At 32.6% G+C, this 18,814-nt stretch overlaps 2 protein-coding genes across 2 annotated transcripts in view; one reads left to right on the forward strand and one right to left on the reverse strand.

Annotated features, from left to right (window-relative positions):
* Positions 1-18,814, reverse strand: part of LOC105340645 (uncharacterized) — a 38,390-nt gene extending 19,576 nt beyond the window's left edge. The window contains exon 1 of the mRNA XM_066082996.1: positions 18,507-18,814. The gene's annotated coding sequence lies outside the window, so the exon portion shown is untranslated. The remainder of the gene's footprint in view (positions 1-18,506) is intronic.
* LOC136274938 (uncharacterized) lies at positions 933-12,004 on the forward strand. The gene is made up of 4 exons (XM_066082965.1): positions 933-1,484; positions 4,963-5,580; positions 5,700-5,735; positions 7,696-12,004. Exons 2-4 carry the CDS (start codon positions 4,989-4,991, stop codon positions 10,926-10,928), a joined length of 3,861 nt encoding a protein of 1,286 aa, XP_065939037.1. The 5' UTR covers positions 933-1,484; positions 4,963-4,988; the 3' UTR covers positions 10,929-12,004.

The following is an 18,814-nucleotide window of genomic DNA, read 5'->3' on the forward strand; positions in this document are numbered from 1 at the left end:
TTTGGATTAACAATGATCACTTCGCACATAAAAGATCAGAGAGTGTCATTCAAGGCAATAATCAGTGCTTATTGTCTGCAAAAACGTGTAGGGGACGGTTTTAAAAAACTTCTATGACGTCACCCATTGTATTTAGTCAACGTTTATTTTTACTATTCAATCAGCAGTTGTTGGATAAATAAATATCCAACTGATGGGCAGTTGGATATTTTTAATATCCAACCGCCCATCAGTTGGATATTCAAATATCCAACAGTGCATAAAACAAACAAAAATGACAAAATGTTGAAAACGTGTATCTCAACATAAATCGAAATTTATAACACAGAATCTAGTCATCCATATTTGTTCATCCGATAAACCACGAATGAAATTTCAGCAGAAATACATGTATTTCCTTTTCTTAATTTTAATAGACTTGGGATCACATATTAAATCACTTCCATAAACACTTTTTGACTTCCTCGTTGAGCCTTGAACCATAACTCCTTTTCATTAGTTTTAACAATAAAAGGAATATTGTCGCACTATGACTTCGTAAGACTCCTACCAAATTTTTTCACACATCATCGTCTGTTAATTTACGCCAAAATTCTGATTTTTCCTTTCTCCTTGGAAGTCTAAAATATCATTCAAACAGTATCCGTGCCTTTCCCGGAACTATGGACTTCTATACTTTGTGTTAAAAAATTCATCAACTAAATCTATGTCTGCTCAGTACAGCGGAATGGTTTTCTCTAACATGAGCACACGTTCACTCGTCCATAAATAAAAGGTGTGTTTCGTAAGACTATTGTGTATAGTACTGTTGGATTTATAAATGAGCTAGGTGCTTCTGTATTACAGCACAGTTGGATATATGAATGGATCATTGCTTCTTTGAGGTCCAGTGGGGGGATTTTTTAAGTAAGGTAAATAACTCGATAGTGTTGAATAGTTAAGAGAAAACATCCCCTCCTCGAGCCTTCGGCCCTCGGAGAGAATGTTTTCTCTAAACTATTCAACACTATCTCGTTATTTATCCATTACGTAGCAATTAGTCAAATGTTATTTGATTTAACCGAGCATGCATGATCTTGTTTCAATTCGTGTCGTATTTGTGGAATTTAACCAATCGGATGTGTTGTTTCTGTCATGAGTAATTTTGAGCTAATGATCATGAGGAGAGACCACGCTTATATTTGACCGGTGATTTTTTGTGTGCACTTTATTGCATGCTGATCAGACTTTTTCTCCCCAGAGTTTGATAAAGTATTCTACTTTATCTATTAACACTTGTGACTATTGTAGTCTGATTGTATGTCTGGTCAATGCGCTAAATAGTTTATGGCTATGGATCAATTGGACGACTTGTATTTGATTTGTTTGTTGGGTTTAATTGGACATTACATCCTCGCACGCTGAGAACTCTAGTGATGAAACGTTATTGAATGTGAAAAAAGAACATTAACAGAATGAAAACGGTAACCGAGGTTGTTGAAAGGGTAAGTTTATTCTGATTGTGTTGTTTTTCAACAATATGAAAAATAGCTGTAACATGTAATTAGTCAGTAAGCTATCTTTTGATATTTATCGACAACGCTACACAGGTGAATCAACATTTGAACGAGTTTAATAATCTCATCACTGCTGCGGAAATAATAATTTGAAATGAAACCAATTAATGAAAGCAATGGCGAAACATACTCCAGAGTGTCGAGAAAAGTTTGTTAGAAAAATAAAACTAACTCCTACTTTTTACAACTTTCTATTTAATTTTAAAACATGCAGGTTAAAATTGGAAGGTATGTTTGGGAACGGGGGTCCTTTTTTCATTAAACAATAATGTCGAAGAGTCTAGAATATTCAACATTATGAACAAAATCGTCATGTCGTACAAGAGTGTTGGGTTTTTTTTTAATCTGCAGATGCAATGAATACGAAAGACGATGACTCATAATAAGATTTAAATGTCCATATGCATGCACGGAGACAAGTTATAGAAATACTGCGCCCCTATGAACAATACACGAAGTGGCTGTGTAAAGGTCGTTTTTATACTACACCCAATTCATTCATACAGAAACAAAAATAAAACAGGAAAAACCAATAGGTTTTATTTGAATAATACAGCCATCGAAAAAAAAGTATTGCTGAAATTTAAACCGACTCTGATTACTCAGACTTTATTTTCATAGTTCGCTTTCTTTTTCTATTTCTTCAGAATGAGACCTCTCTCTCTCTCTCTCTCTCTCTCTCTCTCTCTCTCTCTCTCTCTCGATCGAAGTGGAGGTGGGATGGGCACCCAATATTATACTAACAAAACTATAACTACGCTATGAATTGATCAATTGGAGGGTAATGAAGATTTTTTTATTTGTGATGGGGGTATGATTAAAAATAAAGCACAGATAGATGTTTAAATGTTTATATTGATATTTGTAAAAAAGAAAAGTATATTATCCTTGATATGCTAATGCGGGTGTAATACGCGGGAATCAATGGTGTTTTTTACGGGAGGGGTTTCAAATCCAGCTTTTTCATCCGGATAATTACTTTTAAAAAAAATGAAGAACCCTATTTACTATTTGCCAAGAGGAAAAAATGCTAATACAGCGGTAGGAGTATATATTTTTATTGATCTTACATTTAGTAATTCAATTCTCTAGAACTAACTAGGTATAACCAAGAAAAAGGATTGATACGTAAAATTAATCATGGAAAAAGAACTATACAGAAAATGTTTAGAAATAAACATAAATTTAAATCTAATTTATGCTTAGACCTTAAAGCTGCTTGGTCCGATTTTATATCAAATTTTATGCACGCTTTTAAACGATGGCTATGCTTAGTATATGTATAATAATAGACATTGCAGTAGGTTTACCCGTCAATTATGCCAAGTTTCAATGAAGAAAAATACGTAAAAAAAATTGTTAACAAAACAAACGACATTAAAAGGTACTTCGTTATTTCGCTTCATGTTAAATTTCACCCCTGACAACGAGCCAGGTAATGTTGTGTTACGATTTTGACATCACTTTAAATAAGGGTCGAAATGATCAGACAAATTTCAAATAAACATGTGTACGTTTTGTTCGCTAATATTTCTGAAGTCTGCTTTCTTTACAATCGATGCATAGCATGCGGGTTGAATAACCTCAATCATTCGGGGGACAAAACCAAGAGTTTTCCTTTTCTAAACATTCCCGTGATGCATTTTGGTTTGCCCAAAGATAAATTATTTTTATTTACTTTCAATATTTCTAACTTAGTAAGGAGACTGATTCTGCTGGTGTAAGTAGGAGAAAGTCCATAACTGTCTAAGATAAATGATTTGTATAAAAAAAAAATTATACTGTAATTACAAAAAAATCGGACCAAGCAGCTATAAAGTTCGGCTTTATTAAAGTGCAAATCTCGATAAGCTAAATTACTTATCACACATACTAATAGTAACACCTTGAATCTGGGTTTCGATGATGTGACCAATCCGTTTACACTTTCTTTAAAGTGCCCCAGAGAAATATCTGTAAGACCGAAAGACAAAGCATGGTTTTTAAGCTCTGCGCAGAGAAATTAGAATAAGAAACCGTTTAAGAAAAATTACAATGGAATGTAACAATGCTGTAAACAAGGATATTTCTTTTAAAACATTAGGCAGCAGAAGAAATAATATGAGAAAAAAAAAGAACAGGTTTCTGCTTTCTAATTACGATAGTTAAGATTCAAGTAAGATCAATTCAAAACTTTACGGAAGATAACTATTCAGGGAGTCTCAATTTGTTATTTACTGATAACAATGGGACACACACAGTGTATAAGTCATGTTCTTTCAAATATCAAGCTAAATCAAAGACGTTGCATTGGAAATCTTATCCTTCAAAATTTGAAAATGCAGATTAAAATTGTTCCCGCATTGTGGTGTGTATATATCAATCGTCATGTCGGACAAGAGTGTCGGGGATTTTTTTTAATCTGCAGATGCGTTGAATACGAAAGACGATGACTCATGATAATATTTAAATGTCCACATGTCTGCACGGAGACAAGTTATAGAAATATTGCGCCTCTATGAACAATACACGAAGTGGCTGTGTAAAGGTCGTTTTTATAGTACACCCAATTCATTCATGCAGAAACAAAAATAAAACAGGAAAAACCAATACGTTTTATTTGAATATAGCCATCGAAAAAAAAGTATTGCTGAAACTTAAAACGACTCTGATTTACTCAGACTTTATTTTCATTGTTCGCTCCTCAGAATGAGCCCCCCCCCCTCTCTCTCTCTCTCTCTCTCTCTCTCTCTCTCTCTCTCTCTCTCTCTCTCTCTCTCTCTCTCTGCAGTGTGGAGTTTATATATCACTGCGACTTGGTGTTTTTGTTTAATGACATGAGCTTTACTTCTGTCAACACAGGCTCGCCGTAAAATCTAAGGTAATTAAATTTCAGTTTCATGGAAAAAAATGTTATTTGTAAATTAGCAATTTTTATGCAGCACATGCTATGTATTACTACGCGGTGCAGCCAATACCGTTTTTCGGTTTTTCCCTGCTATAAGACACAACCATTTCGTGTCACTTATAATTAATGAACTGGGTTTTAGGATTCAAAATTGATTCGTAAAGTTATCACAGACAGAGACAGTTGAAAATGTAAATATTTAAAGATAACCCAAATGTCTCCGTACAAAGAAGATAGTACATGTACAGATACAATGTTAATAGAGGTCCAAATTCAAAGATTTCAATGCAACTAAAGTTGTTTTTCGATCAATCACAGCATTTTTTAAATTATCCTTAATATTATTCATGGAGTCATGATTCAATTATGTTAAGTATTTACAGTTGCATCTTTTTTATTAGGTCAAGTTATGCTTAAGAGTACACTGTGAAAAAAATGCTTTTGATTAGAATTTAGTTGTCTATAATCAATACCAATATAGAAATTTAAAATAATTTGTCATTGTTGTTCCTTCAACAGCGGTGCATATACTGAACAAAATCAAGATGTCTGAAACAACCAGTGATGTAGATTATGAATCCACTCGGAAAACAACAAACCGTGCTCGTTTAGAAAGAATTATTTTCGGACCTTGCAGGGATGTTTTGTGCGCTTTGCTAAGGAAGAAAATAGATCCGTCTGATTTGTCGCACCGCGTCAACAATTTCATTGGTAATCTTAAGAGAAAAAAATCTCCATTCACCAGCGAACAGGAAAATCTTATTCAGGGCGGGAACTACACAGAATTTGACATTACTTTACTCTACACTTTATTACGCAATATCTGTTCATTCAGCCCACACACAAATCAATGGGGAAATGAACCGAATGCAGGAGATAGAAGTGTTTCAGCAAACATTGAGAGGATACGTTTGGTGAGAAATGAACACGGACATAACTCAAAAATATCACTTTCAGATGTAGATTTCAATACAAAATGGCAACTTATTTACGACACCGTGAAAGAGTTGGAGCAATACTTAGGGACTGGTTGTGTTTATCAGGACGCAATAATGAAACTCAAAACATGTTCCATGGATCCTGAACAAGAAGTAAAATTCACAAATGAGTTAAGAGTCTTTCAGAGAGAGTTTTCAGGTACATGTAACGATGAATTTAATGTAGCTGTAGAGTATATGAAACTAAATACACATGTTAACTCGTATTATTAATGTTATATTCGAAAATATTCTAATTTTTGGTTTGTTGACTTTTAGAAAGGATGGACAAATGTGTTCCCCTGAATGTTCAAGGTAAATTGATATATATATATATATATATATATATATATATATATATATATATATATATATATATATATATATATGTGTGTGTGTGTGTGTGTGTGTGTGTGTGTGTGTGTGTGTGTGTGTGTGTGTGTTTATGTTAGAGCGATCATCAATCATGTTTGTAAGGTGGTTAATTGACCCATTTTTCTATTTTCAATCGTATCATTATGCAATTGATATGTACTTGTATTTCATTGCAATTTAGGTTTTCATTTTATGAAATCAAACTGCCATTGATATGCAATTATTATTTCAAAAGTCTAGCGGTTTTTGAATCATATAGCAAAATCGACAAAAGTTAACAGAATGAATTCTTATTTATTTATGTTAGCTTCAGACTAATATCAAAATACATATTTGACGTAGTTTAGGTCAATAAAAATGTTTTTATCATTCATTTATATATTGTATAAATAATATTTTATATTATTTAATATAAAGTTGTACACGTATATATATATATATCAATTCCCTTTTCTAACAGGATGATTTTATAGCCATGCCACATGTTCAGCATCGCAATTAAAACAAAAAGATCCTAAACAATTGTTTTTATATGGGTTATAAACCTATATCAATCTCTGAACCCCTTGAGAGGCCCAATTATCGCCTAGGGGCCAGAGTCTAAACAATTCTAAAGAATCAGCAACATGTCAAAATGCTTTCATCTAAGTATAAACCATATATGATTACAATGTACATTTTTAATATTTTGTCAGTAATCAAAATGTTTTCCTTTGAAAAAGTGGACCCCCAATGTAACCTCACTCTACTCCTCATTATTTTGATTTTATTGAATTTGAATCTACACTATCTGAAGTTACTTCCACTAAAGTTACAGCTTTTCTAAGCAAATGTTTTTTTTTTAGTTTTAAAGATATACTCAATGTATTCCTGTGACTTAATCCTACCCCCCCCCCCGCGTCATGATTTGAGCAAACTTGAATCTACACTAGTGAGGATGCTTGCACATAAGTATCAGCTTCCCTGGCTTATTGTGTTCTGAGAAGAAGAATTTTAAAGATTTACTCTATACACTCCTACGTAAAAAAAAAGTGTACCCCTCTTGGCCAAATGGTTCTAGAGATGAAGATTTTTGAAATTTCCATGAAAATGTTCAAAAAATTTAATTATTTTGCCGTGTAATAGGGCGCTGTCCTTAATTTCACAACTTTGATTGTTTTGTTTTTTTCGTTTTTTTTGTCATGGAGTGATTTGTTCCAATTTTGGTTAAAATTAGCTCAGTGGTTCTGGAGAATGTGTTGAAAATGTTAAAAGTTTACAGACAGGCGGACAGACTGGCTTAGGTGAGCTAAAAACCGAAAAACAAGTTGATAGTTTGACGTTCCAGAACATGGTTGTTATACACAGAGTTTAACTATAAACCTGCCAGGGATTCAAGCAAAGTATTTAAAAATCAAGACAATTACACAACAGATTAAAACTTGTTCAAAACCGTCACAATGTCGTTCAAATAAGGTGGTATTTAAATGTTAAAAAAACTGTCTTTGCAGACTGGCTTTGTTTTATCCACCATATTGTATAAATATACCGGGTGCTGGTGTTCTTTAGTCTCATTTTTCGGGTCCTTGGGTCAATTTTCACAGTAGATAGATAAGATTTAACATATTAAGATAAAACCACAGTGATAAATCTTTTTGAAAGAATTTTGAATTGACCATAGATTATTATAAAAACATATATACAAAAAGATTAAAACCAAATCACAAGGTACTTAATATACTATTGGATATTTCTTAAGAAATCTAATGTTTAAATGAAAAAAAAAATGATTACTTTTTTGCGACTTGACGGAATAAAAGGACATCTAATTGGTAATTGAAATACAACGTATCATTGCTAGAGTTGTAATTAAACTTTGATATTGATGCATTATCAAGCAAGCCTTTGTTTACATTTTCAGCAATGATTGAAAAAGATACTTCCAAATGGAGGGACGATGACAAAGTATTTATAGAAATACATAGCTTTCCGGAGATTTTGGAACAAGTTAGAAACCATTCTTTTGTGACATTTGTTGGTGTTCCTGGGTCAGGAAAGACAGCTACAGCCCGACACATTGCCCTAATTTTACAAAGAGAAGGATATCAGATCTTACCAATTAAATCCTTGAAATATCTTGAAAAATACTGTGACCCTGAAAACCCACAAGTGTTTGTTATTGATGATGTCCTAGGTATTTTCGGAATAGATAAGGATGCATTTAAGAGGTTATGCATGTATAAGGATAGACTGAAGAAACCTCTAATGTCTGATACTAAGATTATCATGACATGCCGAGAGATAGTGTTCAGGAATGAAGCATTGTCTGGTAGTTTTTTGAGTAGAAAAAAAAATGTAATATTGTTGAACAGTGGGGAAAATGTGCTGAACGATCAAGATGAGCAAAATCTGCTTGCAGTTTATCAATTAGATAAAAATATGTTGGTCTCAGAACATCTGAAATCATCATTATATCGTAAGATGTTTCCACTTCTGTTCAAACTATTTTCACAAAAGAAGTTCCGCGTGTATGGCCTTGAATTCTTTAGAGCACCAATACCTTGTATTTTAAAGATGTTAGGCAACATAAAAAGTGAAAACAAAATTCAATATGCTTCATTAGTTTTATTGATGGCTAACCAAAACAAATTGTCATCAAATATTCTTGAACACGAATCTTCAAGACATTTTAATGATATGAAATGCAAGATTTTCAGTGCATGTAGAGTAAACCGCAACACAGAAAGCTTTAAATTCATCGATGCATTGTCGGAAATGATTGGAACCTACACAAAGAAGTGTGATGGAGAATTTTCTTTTTTGCACGCCTCTATGTTTGAAATAACAGCATATCATTTTGGTCAACAATTTCCAGAGCTGCTTTTGCAACACATGTCTGGTAATTACATTGCTAATAACATCAAAGTAGACCCACACGATCAAGAACAAAGAAAAAGAGAAGGTGAAGATAAAAGACAAAGAGACGAAAAAGAAAAAATAGACTTGTGTATACCATTGCAAGGGTCCCTCTATCAAATGCTCGCTGAGCGTCTATTCAGAGACGTTATAGATAGGGAGTTCTACAATGTTTTTGGAAATGAAGCTTTAAAACACTCTACTGTGCTTCAGGCTTTTATTGGAGTATTGAAGGAAATGCCGTATGCAAAATTGTTTTCTGTATTTCTCTTAGAGCTTAAAGAAACATTCAAAAAACAAAGTTGTGAACAGGCGAAATTTGGTGTAAAAGGAGAAGATTTTTTTGACATTCAAAAACTTCTGTTAGGTGAAAAAACAACACAACGTCATTACAAAGACAGCGTTAGAGCAATAAGCTGGGTGATTTTCCATGGACACCATCAAATTTTACAATATATTATCGATCGAATTTTGGAAGAGAAAAAGAATGTCGATGATCTCTTTATAAATTTCGAAGATAATAGACGTAAAACAAACAATGCGCAGGTTTGCGCTAGCAAACGTGATCAGAAAGGTGCAGATTATTATACAATTGGTCCATCTTTTTTGAAAGACTACGGGACAATCATTCGAAAATGTAATAAACCGGTGACAGAAGAACAATTCCGTCTGCTTTGTTTAAGCTGTTACAGTGGCAATTTAAACACTGTTAGAATAATACTGTCACATGTAAAAAAAGATGTTGTAAAAAATTCGACACATCAAGAAATCTCAGGGGAAAAGCAGAACGTGATTTGGAATTTCAAACCACTGGTTATTGCATGCAAATTAGGATATGTCGAAATTGCAAAGGAACTGATTAAATTTAATGCTAATGTGAACCTGAATGACGTCACACATACACCACTAACTGCTGCATGTGAAAACGGACATTTGGATGTAGCTAAAGTTTTGATTAAAGAAGGAGCCGATGTAAATCTTTGCTATAGGAATCAAACACCTCTAACTGCTGCGTGTGAAAACGGAAACGCGGCTTTAGTGAAACTTTTGATAATAAAAGGGGTGGATCCGAATTTATGCAACGGAAATCAAACACCTCTTACAGTTGCATGCCATATGGGTCATACAAGCATTATTGAAATGTTGATAAAAGCAGAAACAGTTTTTGTTCAAAGCGATGAATTCTTGGCAGCAAGGTGCTTGAAAGGTTTAAGTACGAAAGAGGAGATTACAAAAGAGGGAGAAAATCTAAATGTAGAATATGAAAATATAAATTCAGATTCATTTCAAGAGTTTAAATACCAAATGAGACTGAAAAATGCTAAAGTTGATATAAACAAAAGAGATAAAAACAGAACACCATTAACAGCGGCCTGTTTTAAAGGGTTTTCAGAAATAGTTCAACTTTTAGTTGAAACAAGGGCGGATATAGATCTGCAAGATGCCTCCCATACACCTTTAACCGCGGCCTGTGAAAACGGACACTTGAGTGTAGTTGCAATTTTGATTAAAAAAGGGGCTGATGTGAATTTGTGTGATGGAAATCAAACACCACTTACTGCTGCATGCTATCGAGGCAATTTTAGAATTGTTCAAATGCTGATTGAAATAAAAGTTCAGGCCGGTAAAGGAAATGCTTATGATGCATTAAAATCCGGGATATGCTTGCGACAAGAAGTAGGGGAGTTTTCAAAAACAGAGGCGAATCTCAATTTAGAAGCTGAAACTAAACTGGTCAAGGCAACTGTTGATATCAATAAACGAGATAAAAAGAAAACACCATTAACAGCTGCTTGTTATAACGGACATGAAAACATAGTTCAACTGCTATTAGAATCTGGAGCTGATGTTAATCTGCACGATGTATCATATGTTCCATTAACAGCTGCATGCAAATACGGACATTTGAGTGTAGTAAAATTGTTAATAAACGCAAACGCTGATGTAAATAAAAACTATAGATGGAATACACCACTAAGAACAGCATGTTCTGAAGGACATTTAGGTATAGTTGAAGAGTTAATAAGAGCAAATGCTAATATTAATCAAACAGATGTCACTAAAACACCCTTAGGAACTGCATGCATAAAGGGTCACTTGAATATAGTAAAGGAATTGATAAGAGAGGGGGCGATTATCAATTTAGAAGGACCAGAATCGACAGTGATGCTTGCACGTAAAAACGGACATTTAAGCGTTGTAGAAGAGTTGAATAGAGCTGTTAATTTACGTGACTAATTACGAAAACTTGGTTTAAGTTGACACTATAATAAAAACTGGGGTGACTGTAGATATTAGATATGAATATCGAATTTCAATTTTGGGATGCCAAAGGTAACATACCTGGTTTTATCAACGCCTACAGCTGACACTAAGGTTTAGTTGAAAAAGTGAAAATGCAATGATTTTTATCATAAGCAAATGGTATTGACTACCCGTTACATCTGAATTACTTTAAAAATACATATAGCCCAACTTATAAAAAGCAAACAATGTAAACAAAAATATTGTGAAAGACTGCTTACTAAGCTTCTTTCAGCATTGTTGCTATTGTCCTGTGTATATGTTACATCTAATATGATTTGTTTACATGCATTCAACGAATATATTGTAACAATACATGTTTTAGAGTCAGGTTACGAATTGATCTCTCACAAATGTTTGTAATCATCTATAACGTTTCGTCTTTGAACATGCTTATGTCACTTTTAATATTAGCCTAATATTATATAAAGCTACCTGTACTTATCTTATTTGGTAGAAATCGTTTCATTTTACATGAATATTAAGTTATATTTCATTCTGAATTTCACCGTGTGTACTTTTCCAGATTTGTTCATTCCGGGAGTGGCGCGGGGTTGTGCTATATGGGTTTAATGAAATATTTTATTGTAATACAATTACATTCAGATTCGGCACAAGTTTTAAAACCTACATGGGGCAAGAAAGGTTGAATATACAACATATCGTCCGCTTATAACAAGACGCTAAATAGGTCTCAGGAAAGCTTACCAAAACTATAAAAACCCGAACACTAACTTTAGGGATGGCTGATGTGACCTAGGCTCATTGTGTAATAGTTATATAGAATAAATAATTTAGTCATTAACTTTATAGAAAACAAGATGGCTTTGATGGAAGCATGATTGGAATTCCTGTAAAAAGTAAGAAGGCACAATTGTAAAGATTCATGGAGAGATATTTTAAACATAAGTACAAGTAGCTGTTCATTATTCAATGATTTATTTGTGAGATGTCGAATGACTTGTTTTATTATTAATTACTTGAATAAATTATGGTTGTCAAACGTTAAATACTGACTTAGTTATTCATTTTAAATTAAGGTTAACTTACGGGAGTTGAAAGCTAACAAGTTCTACACTTCTCTCCCGAACGGGAGGTCATATAAAATGATATACTAAAAGTAAGGTTATTTATAACCAAAAAAAAAATGAATAGGGGTTTAAATAAGCTGAAAGGGCATGGTTACAATTTTGGACTGTATATTTATTATATTTGTCAAATCTAGCCCCCATCATTCTCAGAATTATTAATTATTAAATTAGTTTTGATATATACGAGGGTTGTCCAAAAAGTTCGTGGACACATGTATTTTTATTCAAAATAACGGCGCCATTATCAGGAATGTACTATAATATTTTAATATAGGATATACTAGTAATCCGTTGCTATGGCAACAAGGCCAAACATTGGAAAAACTGAGAAATTGAAGATGATTTTGATATTCTTAATTCTCGATTTTAGAGTTTTTTGCAATTGTTTTAATTGGAACTTGTAAAAATATATTTAAATTTTCATTATATACCACAAAAAACTTTGTTATGCAACAGAGAAGTGTTGTTGCTTTGGAAAATAAGTTGCGTAAAAAATCACACAGAAATTCTTACTTTTTGAAAAGTCCATAGCAACGGCAGTAATTTTTTGAAAATTTCAGATTGTGTTCAAGTGTCATTAAAGTTAAGGACATATTAAATTTTTTCTCACCATTTGATTTTATATATTTATTCATTATAAGTGAAAAATATCCATTCAAAGATACTTATAAATATTATAATTTTTCCTATTTTGAAGATTGTTACCATAGCAACGGTTCTCAATTTTTATATTTAAATTCTTAATTGCACAATCATAATTGTGTTGCCTTTGTTTTTTAAGAGTTATCTTTCTTTTCATTTTGTTTGGAGTTATTTGCCCTTGTTAGGTACTTTTGTCAGCCATGTTTGCTGATCCGAGTTTTTAGTATGAGGCAACTTTGGCCTACCACAGTGTAATTTAAATGTTTATTTGTCTTATGCTTTGTGTAAACGATTATATATGAATAAAGGCTATCTTCTGATTCAACTTTTTGTATGCATAGCGACTAATTTCTGCAAAATAACTGTTCAATGTTTTTATACACATGTACTACACGTGGTTGATAAGTCAACTTTTAATTATTGCAATTTAGGAATTTCAAATTTTTACTCATAAATTCTATCTTCTATTTTTGTAAGTGATTTCACTATTATCTATAAGTAATTTAGCGAGATATTTTTTAGGAAAATTGAATTATTACAGACCACCCCTATTTGTTCTAAAAAAGTATGGAACACTGTTCCTGTCATATATAATCTTTTTCCTACTCTAGTGTCACATTGCTGTAACTGTTTTTAGTATTCTTTTAGCTTTTTACCTTACACATAATAAAGGTTAGACTACTGTCTCCAGGACAGCACAATGATAGTGTTTACCAAAAAATCCAAGATTTACACTTTTTATTCAAATTAAATAAAGATAACATATTTTAAAATTTCTGTTTAGTAACCATGGAAACGCGCTTAAAATATTCGTTTCCCCATGATTTTTTTTCTTTCTTATAAAAAATGACAACTATTTTTTATAATATATTTTAACCTGGAAACCCCAAGTTGTGCACATTACTCACAATATGTTCTCAAATAATCTTTAAAATGCCACTTTTACCCTCGGTTACCATGGCAATGAGGCCACATAGCAACAAACAAATGGTCTTAGGCTTTTTTACTCACCAAAGTCTATCAAATTGTCAAGTATGAAGAAAATCCGTGCCTATGCGTGGCCACCGAATTTTGATTCTTACATAGAATTGATCTTAATTATTTTTAGTAAAACACGTTATGGGTAAAAGAACTGCTTATATGCAATTCATTTTAGTCGCATTTAAAATCTAGCTGGATTCCATGCTGTGTATGTAAACAATTATAAGTATCCGATTCCTTGCCCGCGGCCGAGGAAATGGTCGCGGCTGGACTAGCGAGCGGCCTACAGTTATCCAATACACAAGATTTACGCCTTGCTGTTATGCACACATAGGTTTATTTATGTAGCTGCAAAAACATAGAATAGTAAATGAGAAAAGATTATATCTTTACCTACGAATGAATGTTGTTTTGGTCTCGTAATTAAAACAGTAGATAGAATGACTGTCATTAAAAAAGGCGTTCTTTGTGATCTTGTCCATGTCAAAGAATAGCTTTATTGTTGGAAAATAAAATTCAGTTATCAAACTGTAAACATTTCAAACCCACCACGTTGAGTGTCATTTTTAATTATACGTATCCGATCGCAAAATCAGAAATAGGTCGCAGCTAGCTATAGGCTTGCGAGTGGTTTACCGTTATCTAATACCAAACTGTAAACATTTCAAACCCACCATGTTGAGAGTACATTTACATAACACGGGCCAAGGAAATGTCGCGCAAGTGAACAACCGATTCGCTGTAGACTGGGACACATGCTTCTCATGCTTATCACACATTTGAATGTTCATTGGTTCTTTAATAAATCATTTTCATTTTCAATTATATTGGTTAACGATGCATTAAACCATTGATTTAAATCAGAGTACGTAAAATAAAGAAAAAAATTGCCATCAATAAATATAATTTAACGTATTACAGTCGTACGATTTGAAATGTAAATACATTCACATGTGTCTATTTTTGACAATTTGCTGCTGAGGACTACCCATTTCAAAATAATATAGGCGATATTCACAACATGATTATTTCAACACATACATCTTAAGTTTTTGTAATCTGTAATAATTCATTTGTCTAACTAAATATTATAATTTGTTATGAGAGAAAGAAAGAGAGAGCATGATTAAGCAGGGTGTATAGTAAGTTAAAGTTGAAATATGTTTTAAAAACGTTCGATATATGGCAGCTTAAGTTGTACAATGTTCCATGTTTGCGGGAGTTGCGGACACGATCAAACAAACCATTTTGAAACAAGTTGACGTTTTATTAACATTCAGGCCTTAAAAATAAGGGTCACACTATCGGTTTAACCTCTTTTCAACGGTTGCCTGATTCATTAACAGCATACTCATTAGCATAGCCATAAATTTAGACAATTATCAAAATTCGTTGTAAAAGCATTCCGAATTCGGAGACAATCTCTTTATAGATAATTCATTCATTCCAGGATATAAACTTTGATGTAACATTGTGATTTAATATGTACCATAACCCAAATATAAGTTAATAATTGATACACCTTGTATGAAGCGTGATGAACTATAATTGTTAATATTACAAAGATGACTTATAGGTCCAATGGGCCGGGTGCCCAATACTCATGTACAAATAGTTGTTATAAAATTTGTATCATACGGCACAGTTGTACATAATATGCACATGTCACTATAATAAATAATTTACTTACTTTACTCATATTGCCGATTTTTTTCTTTCATTAATTAAATTTTATTTTTTGTTATCGATTCTAAAAGAATATGTGATTAAAAGAAAGTTTATGTACATTCGGTGAGAAATTTTTTTTTGTTGGATTTGGACAGTTGAAGATCGAGTAGAGGACACATGGTTAAAATTACTACTTAGTAGTTTAGGGACATTTTCAAATCTGATGGGCTTTGCATATCCAGACACACTCGAAAAGTTAATACATACTTTATATATATTTTTAATAAAATGTCTGTTTGTTGTATTATGTGCATGCTCATATATATTTTCTTTAAAAAAGTTTACGTTTAACTTAGCGAAATTGTAAAGGTCATAGAGTCCATAAGCAAATCAAATTTGCCAATTAAGCAAAAGCAGGCAGCTATCCAATGCCTATGACTGATATTGTTACAAGATAAGTTAAATACATGTAATCATGAATTTTACAGCACTCCCCGCCTTCTTGTTAAGAGCTTCCCTTTCCTGCATTCTTTTACTAACGATTTTTGTGCACGCACTTTCTCGGAAATGGCTCAAATTTTGTTACACGGCCCCAATAAGAAAACGGAATGATGACACCTAAGATTTCTTTTCCAAATTATTTTTCAAGAAACAGAAGAAATATTGTTTATTCTCCAAATTGCATACGTGGGAAGAAAGAAGATATATTTCATTTATATTTGTTTGTAAACTATTTTGGAATGCATGAAATACCTTATTTAATGAACTATTCCAAATACAAACTTTAAGTATTATAGATTCGCATACTTTACTATAAGTAATGACAACCTTGATTATAAAATTAATGGTATCATTTTCACAGCTGTGCAGAACTTTATAACCAATGTTCCAGATTTATATAAGTATACTATTTTTTCTTTGCCATTTTTCGATATATTTATATATTTGCAAATCCATCGTTCTTTCCCAATGTACGCCCATACGGAGGACCTGCAACTATATTTCTGAAATCGCAAAAGCTCTGTCTGTATTCGCAATTGTCCCCATAAACTTTAAGATAACAAATTCACTACAAATTTAAAAGCAGTATTCCCTGATGCGCGCTAAAGTTAAAGTGGAAAAGAACAATGGATATCCAAATATTTATAAATGTTTACATACACGAAGTATGACTCCTATTTTTTACGGATATTGATTGTATTGTCATACTTACAGGAATGAAATCTACACGCGTGTCGATTGATTGAAACCTATAACAACCTAAGAATAATCACGGACTGCACTAAAAAAATATGATGATATGAAACTAAAGCTCCCATAAAAGACGATTTTGCTGGGGTTTTTCTTAAATAACATACTGATGTAATTTAATAATAATTTATATACAAAATTGTGCCAGTTATGCTACAATGTATGAAGTTAAAACAAAACTTTTCTTGGGTACAGAGGAATTCCAAATATTAAAAAAGTGAAAAAAGATATACAACTACATGTAATTGAATGTAAACAATTGTATTATCAAGTAGCCAATATGACTTAACAGTAACCCGAGTACCAAAAGCTACACACAATATTGACGAGAAGTCTTATGAATGCATTAAATCAAGTTTACTATCCAGAATGCATTTTTTATTTAAAACAACCTTTCATCCTTTATCATCAGGGGCAGACATAAAGAAAACTCTCACTAAGGGCATTTAAAGAAAAACAAAAACAGCTTTAAAAACTGCAATGTGTTACTCGCTTCTCCTGGTCCTGTTTTTAAATATTTTCTCTTCTTTAACGTGCAACCATATCTTGCATTAACACCAAAACTAGTTTACGCGTATACTGCTTAAACGTCTCTTTAGGTAGCTAATTTTAATTACCATTACCAAATATATTAGTCTATTGAAAAAAATTCAAAACCTGTTTTTATTTCACAAGATAACAATACTTGCATAACTAATTTGATCGTACAACTTCTTAAATAAATTATATTCAATGACTTATTTCTTGAGAAATAAAGTACGAGTTTTCGTGAATGTTGCAGAATAACCTCCGAGGTAGAGAAATGTTATTTTGAAATATAAAAGCCGAGGCTTTTATATTTCAAACAACATTTCGAGACCGAGGAGGTTATCCTGCAACATTCACGATAACAAGAACTTTATTTCTATTCTACTAACAGCCCAGTATTTCTACAAATCGTTTCTCCTATAGAGAGACGATCTAGGTCATTTTGACGGCTGTTCCGTGTAACCCCAACAGTTTTGTTAGTAATGTTTACATGTGTAACGATCAAAGGAATCACATGCAGACGACAGAAATTTTTTTTTTGGTTTTTAATACTCTTCACTTATTTATAAAATATCTTTGAACCATGTTCCTAATATTTTAAGGGCAATTTAATACGATTATTACTACTACACATGATATATTTTATGTAAAAACACGCAGTGAAAATGTCGTAGGGAGGTCCTAGGAACAGCCGCATTGATCTCTTAAAAATAAACATTTGAGGCAATACACATTGTTTTGACTGGAACTAACACTTGAAATTTACATGGTTTTAAAAAAAATTACGGTTAAAAGTTATACTTTCAAGATCAGTGCGAGACAAATAGGTATTTCTGATCTGATAATTTACTGATGACGTTCGTGGTATATTGGAGAATAATGTCCGCGGCATCTCTTTGATCTCGGCAATAACTGTAGTAGAATAAAAATTAACAAGCAAAGAAATATAACTCCATTATGAAAAAGCATGGTAAGATAACACCGTTTACTCTTTCACCCCCCCCCCCCTTGAGAGTAAAACATTCACACAGTTACATGCATGATGAATCCATTCCTGATTCAAGTCACGTTTTACTTTACATATGTAAAAGCATTAATTCGAAGTGCAATTTGCTTACTAAGAGTAGAGTTTATATATACCTTGCTATTTCGAAAACCAACAAAGCGGTGCTGTATATCTTATTTATCATGTTTATTGCATGTAACCTAAAATTGAATTCAAATTACGCTTTCGCATCACATTAACAAAGCCGACCAGTGATGCTGCAGCCAGACATTCTTTTAAAAGGAGTCCTTGTTTTTAACCATTATTATTTTTAACTAATGAAATGAGTTAAAGCATATTTCTTACCCTGGGTGAATATCAAAAATACAAATATCCCGGACATTTGGTCTATGTAACATCTTTTTCACGAATTCATCCTCATTAAGGCACTGTGACAAATCTCGACAATTTAGATGTAGATGTCAGAACCAACAGTAACAGTGTACAGGTAAGAATATCCGTATTTAAAAACTATATACACTGATATAAGTTTTTGGTAATAAAAGTTGGCACGTCAATGTGTCCTTGGATAAAACCGTTACTATGATAAATATATAAGGCAGTCTATTGTTCTGTTTTGACACATCGATTTGATGTGCAGTATTTATGCAACT

Source organism: Magallana gigas, chromosome 1 (genome assembly GCF_963853765.1).
Source record: "Magallana gigas chromosome 1, xbMagGiga1.1, whole genome shotgun sequence".
Lineage (NCBI taxonomy): Eukaryota > Metazoa > Mollusca > Bivalvia > Ostreida > Ostreidae > Magallana > Magallana gigas.

Coding starts and splice junctions, on each gene's coding strand:
- LOC136274938 (XM_066082965.1), top strand. CDS start 4,989: ATGTCTGAAACAACCAGTGATGTAGATTATGAATCCACTCGGAAAACA. Junction 5,581..5,699: donor CTTTCAGAGAGAGTTTTCAG/GTACATGTAACG, acceptor GTTGACTTTTAG/AAAGGATGGACAAATGTGTT. Junction 5,736..7,695: donor TGTTCCCCTGAATGTTCAAG/GTAAATTGATAT, acceptor TTACATTTTCAG/CAATGATTGAAAAAGATACT.